We start from the raw sequence: 6000 nt of genomic DNA, 5'->3' as shown, positions 1-6000 counted from the left end.
CCATATAAGAGAGTGGACAACACTATGGCTCTGTAGACACTGATCTTTGTACTTTTATGCAATGAATAAGAAATAGTTAAAAACAGATGTTTTAGGAAGTTAGGCAGGGCTGGAATGAGTTTAAATGTTAACACAGATTCATAAGTAGAATATTGTGTTCATTTGTGCTAATTATTTCCTCAGAAGGTATCCATCCTATTTAGGCAATTACACAGCCTCAAGTCTTCATTTTTACCGGTACTACCAAGGGACTTTATCTGCTAATTTTAGTTTGAGACTGTTCATGGCTTTTTAATAACATAGATTGAGTTTGAAAGCTGCATTTGAGCTATTTCCATGTGAATATTCCACATGTACAGAGAAATGCATTTAATCTAAATTTAAACTGTAGCTATAGTAACCAACATTCACTGTTTTTCAGTAGGACATATATAAGCCTACTCAGACAGAAAGAAACATGTTGTGTTGATTATCATTCTATCAAAACCCATGAATTTTTATTTTTAAAAATAATTATCAGAAACTATGTATTCTTACTACCCAGACTTAGAAACCAAAAGATTAGCAGGAATGTATTCTGTTGACATTTGTGGGAAACTGTGAAAGTTAGAAGAGGGCCATATGAGGACCACTTTGGAGGATATAACAAATCTCACTTTTTTCTCAACTATTTGTTGTCCAATAAAAACACAATATTGACCTCTTATAAGCTGGCTTTGCAAGATTCAACTTAGATTTCCTAGAGCAATTGCCAATTTAGACAAATACGGCTAGAATTTCAATTTCAGGTAGATGATTGGATTTTTTTACTTGAGCCAGTGGATTATCAGATTTTTTGCTTGAGTCAGGTGATAGATTCTGTAGATGATCTTGCAAAGTTAGGAGATGTCACTTTTACAGTAATGTCCATATTAATCAAGGTAAGGACATGACTAGCCTTATATTCAAGTGAATTGTGGCATTCACTTTACATTATTTGTACGATTTAAAATTTACTCCACCGTGAAGTGCACTAAGGTGCACAGCTCATTCTCTCTCTGTCCTTGTTTCATTCCTCCGACCATAGAAGAACTCTAAATTTTGCCTCATTTTTGAACAGCATAAATTAGAGAGAGTAAATCTGTCCCTGGCACGCTTTTCCCACACTCCCGTGTGTGTTAGGAGGCAGTGCTGTTCTGCTGGTGCAGGGCAGCCAAGGCTCCTCAAACCCAGTCCTGTGTTTACCAGAAAACTGGTGCTTGGCTGAGGAAGAGACCTCTCTTTTTAATTTATGAAATTTGCTTTAAATGCTTGCTTTATGTATAGTAAGTCTTGAGAGAGCAGATATCAAAGATATCATACAAAATGCTGATATAATCAACATGTGTTTCTTCGTTTGTGTTTTCTTATTTCCAGAGTTGAAAGAAAGGAGCGTGCACGCTTGAAGACGGTGAAATTCAATGCAAAACCTGGTGTAATTGATGCAAAAGGGGTAGGTAAATAGTGAAACCTTTTGACATTGCACTTTGCAAGTGTTTTATAAGTTTCAGTGTAGAGAAAATTTTAGCATCATAAGGAATATTTAGGTTGTTGCAACAAAGACCTACAGAATAGCGAAATATAGACAGGAGATTAATATATATATAAAATTATTTTATATATTCTAATAAGCTGTATATTTATATATATAATATATAATCTTTTAAATATTCAATTATTCTTTTTATAATAATACTGAATGACAATGCCTCCTAATGGGAAGATACTAAAAAAATTAAGAGCATTCTGTGATAGCTGTGATTTTAGTTAAATGAGGGATAGGGAAGAAAAGACTTGAAAAATTAATGCAGATGGATAACCGTTCAATGAAATAGGGTCAGAAGTGTAAATTCCCTGGCTTCAAAAGCTGTTAAATCTCAAATCAAGGGCTGAAAGTTAAGAAGTCCCAGATGCAAAAATTTAGGGTTTGGATGTTCTGCTTTGACAGTTGTGACAGACATTGAACACTAGTGTGTTTCACAGCAGGCACAGTGGCAAACCAACACAAAAAATGAGAGTTCCCTTCCACCAGCGGTGCCTGCACAGAACAGCATTCCTGCTGTCACCACTCCACAGCATTGCTGTGATTGTACCCAACAGTCAGCAGTTCTCACTAGCCTGATGTCCAATATCCTATGTGTTGCCATCTGGCTAGCAAGCATTACAGCATGAGAAATGCCCACAGTCCTGACTGTCAAGGTATATTTTTCTGCAGAAGTGTAGCTTGCAATTGTAGCAGTAGTAAATACTTGACATTTGCAGGGATTTATTTTTGAAAACAGTCCAGTTGGCATGCATGGGATTTACAGCTAAGGGCTTCTGTGAGCAAACTATGAGACAGAGATTCAGAAACCATCAGGAAAAAGTCCTGTTTGGTTGAAAAAAAACAGGACAGGGCCAAAACCGCGTGATGAGAGGACATGGTCATAAGTAGGTGCTAGCAAGGGAAAGAACCAAGTGGTTCAGCAGGTCCCTTCAAGACCTTCTGTTGCTGTGGCCTTTGCATAGTTTGAAATACTCGATCTCTTCTTGCTTCACTTTCCCTCTATAATGAATAATTTCTTTATCCCTGTTTATTCCATCCTTTCAGACAGATTAACAGGGTAAGAATTTCCTCTTGCTATGAACACACAGTTCCTAGGGCAGTAGTTTCCAAGCCTCTATATGCCAGCAAAATAATATTTCAGACCTTCAAATACTTCCCTCCTACTGCTCTACAGAATAGTTCCTGAATTCATTTGCAATTGCACTGATTGAAACCAGTTTTACAGACTTATAAGGCACACGGAATCAGTCTTCAGCCTCTGAATATTATTTGCACATGCAGATAACTTTTGTATAAAATACATAACAAAATGTATTAAGAAAGAACTGATTCATCTCATTGCATTTCTTCAGGACTCAGAATTCTGTTTTTCAGTTTGAAATGACCGTGCTTTGCAACCCTGTAAATTAATGTTGTCACTTATTTGGGGAGATAATAAGTTTTATATTGCCAATAAAATCACTTGTTAAATGTCTGTTTCCTGTACATAATCAAAGCCTCAGGGGAATAATTCATTCATATAACTAATGGTCCTTATTCCTGCGAGTCTGTCAAGAATTTAATTAGCTCTTGATTCCCCAAATAGTTTTTCCATTTTTATCATCAGTGTAGCATTAATATTCCAGCCACTCAATGTCATTGTTTGTTTCAGTGTTTAGGAAATTGTATAATTATAGACCAAAACCATTGTACCCTTTTGGGACCAAGCTTTCTATTTTAGTGCTTGCTAAAAAAGAAAATACATATATATATATATATATATATATATATATATACATATGAAGTCCTACAATTTCAAAAGTTTTGGGAAAAGATAATGGAGGCCTGTGATTGAAAGAGCAAAAAGAAAAGGAGAATTCACTCTTAAATTAAGCATCAACACATAAAATGTTTGAGTACATATTTGAATATACATGTATGTTCATTTCAGGGGTCAGCATTTCCATTTGGTCTTTCAGTGTTCAAAAAGAAGTGGTATAAACTGCCTATGCTTTATTTTTTTATCCCCTTTTTTTTTTCTTTAATCTGGAAGCAATTCAGCCCAAATAAACAGGGCTGCAGTAGGCCCAGGAAAACTCTTTCGTTTCGAAATTAAAATCAAAATTCAGATAGGAATGAGTTTATGTGTGTCTGTGGCACCTTTGGTTCACACGTTCATGACTGTGTGGGCAAGTGGAACTGTCTTAGTTTACTCTAAAGATGAAACTGAGAGAAGACTTTTCATGGGATATTCCTAAATTTGGCCAGGAGATGTGCATATAAGCATTTTTAAAAAGAACCAAAACTTAACTGAATATAGAGAATCCTTGGGGGGTTTGCACAGGTAAAAGTGTTACCCTCTTGCAATTTTACCTGAATCACTCCACTGGTCCCAAGTCCTTTCTTCCCCTATAAAAGTAATGTTCAAAAGCTAATAACATACAGCAAAGGTTTCCTGATGTAGTACCACAATTTCTTTGCAATAACTCTGATTTTAAAGTAGAAAATATCTAGTTATTCTACGGGTTTATAAATTCTTATGCATTTTCATCTGTTTATACCTATTTTTAATCCCAAATCCAGCGATAAGATACAAAGTATTATGCATAGTGTGACATTTGTAGTTGATCAGCACTGAAAAGGTGTTAAGAATGCTCAGCAACACAGTTGACAAACCTATTAGCAGGGAGAGCCAAAGGATAATCTTTTCAAAGGCCAAACTTGGGGGCATTACTTCATCTAGAAAATTAGCTCAGCACTTCTTAAAAATGTGGTTTAGAATATTTATATCACTTTAGGTTTGTTTTATTTGACTCCTCCAAACCATGGCTTGTGAAATTAAAGTCTACAAAATCAGAGTGGATACAAAAACAGTGAATGTGAATCACAGTTAGGGAGATCCAGAGAAACCTTCTGATCTCAGGTTTAAATAAGGCAATGGATAGTACCTTTCCATGCAATAATTAAATTCTGATGCTCATTATTACAGGACGTTGTATAAAAATAAATAGGAATAAAATAAAAAGGAATTAGATACATTAGCAAGCAATGGAACCAGTGGCATCTTTTAACATCTGATTTCAAGAAGCAGAGAGGTTATAAACAGGGAAGGATCATGTTTCTTCTACTTTTCCATTTAAACATCTGCTATTAGACTTCAGAAACAGCTACTGGGCTAACTGGATCTCCAGCTTAACCCAGTCAGGCTATTTTTGTTTCATATTCTGTTTATTTTGACCAAAAGAAATGATTTTGACCAAAAGAAACTTATTTTTTCAGGTTCAGAGACATCATCCAAATCTAGGTCCTATTAGCATTTTTAAAAATATCAAACCAATTACAGATGTTAACACCTCTGTTGTAAGGAAAAGAATACAAATACTGGTATAAACAGCTTCATTTCACCAAGCAAAGGTTGTGCTTTTGTTGTATTGACCAAATTCAGCCTCTAGCTTCATTCATATAATTGTTGTAGCGATCTTCAGCAGCTTTTCTCATTGTTAAATACAGTAATGATTTCCTAAGCATTTATTATCTCAGTCTTTGGGGATTACTGGTCTATGGATAATCAATGGAAAATAGAACGGCCCAAAGGTTTATGTCTGATATTTATCCTGGAGGAAGCTACAGAAATTATGTAAGCACAAACTTAATTAATTTAAAAGTATGTTTTATGCTATGTTGATCTCAAGATCATATCCCAAGTATCTTCTGATGCTCACCTTTGCACCAAAAGGATCAGAACATATGAGTAGCTGTGACCTAGGTTATATATCTGCCAAAGCAGCATACTGAATTCTTGGTGACTCCCTACCATAAGCTTCAGACTGAATAAAAGTAGCCTTTCCTCTCCTAATCCTAAAACCCACAGGTTTTGTGCGCTTTTCAGACTTTTTACTGAATCAAAAAGAGTGTCAAATGATGAAAATATTACAGAGTGAAAAGAGATGAGCCAGTAATCTGCTTTTTTCTTAACTGCTGTAATTATAACAGGTCTTTCAAGAGACAAAAATAGCACCTTTTGCTTTTCTCCCTGTCAGATCATATACACTTCCTTGACTACCTCTTGAAAATATTTTTACAGTCAAAACCATAGCTCTTTGAAAGATCTTTAGCAACATCTCACTTTTACTAATATTCATGGATGTTGCCTGTTTCCAGAGAAGTGTTTGAATATCTGGAAACATAATGTTTAAGTAAAACTTGATTTTATACAGAGAACTGGTTTTTGATACCACGTACCTTTTCATTTCACACTTTATTTGGCCAGTGACTCCACAATATTGTCTTATGGACAAATACCCAATTTCATTTCCCAAAAAAATGAAAGTCATGTCTCGCACAATCTCTCAATTTTTAATGTGTGTGTCAGGGTTCAGGAGGGTATTCAGCCCATGTTTACTGGGCAGCATTTCCAGATGGGTGCCTGCCCTGGTAAGGCTGCTCAGCAGGGTGCC

General features: G+C 35.5%; 1 protein-coding gene across 20 annotated transcripts in view; it reads left to right on the top strand.

Annotated features, from left to right (window-relative positions):
• The window catches only part of DLG2 (discs large MAGUK scaffold protein 2), a 997608-nt gene that overhangs the window by 954347 nt on the left and 37261 nt on the right, over positions 1-6000 (top strand). For all 20 annotated transcript variants that reach the window (XM_017819622.1, XM_017819624.1, XM_017819626.1 and 17 more), the window contains one exon: positions 1396-1471. In XM_017819622.1, coding sequence (XP_017675111.1) covers positions 1396-1471 — 76 coding nt within the window. The remainder of the gene's footprint in view (positions 1-1395; positions 1472-6000) is intronic.

This window comes from Lepidothrix coronata, unplaced genomic scaffold (assembly GCF_001604755.1).
Source record: "Lepidothrix coronata isolate B3197 unplaced genomic scaffold, Lepidothrix_coronata-1.0 Scaffold76, whole genome shotgun sequence".
Lineage (NCBI taxonomy): Eukaryota > Metazoa > Chordata > Aves > Passeriformes > Pipridae > Lepidothrix > Lepidothrix coronata.
The sequence above is the reverse complement of the archived record's forward strand: the minus strand, read 5'-3'. Positions and strand labels throughout refer to the sequence as shown.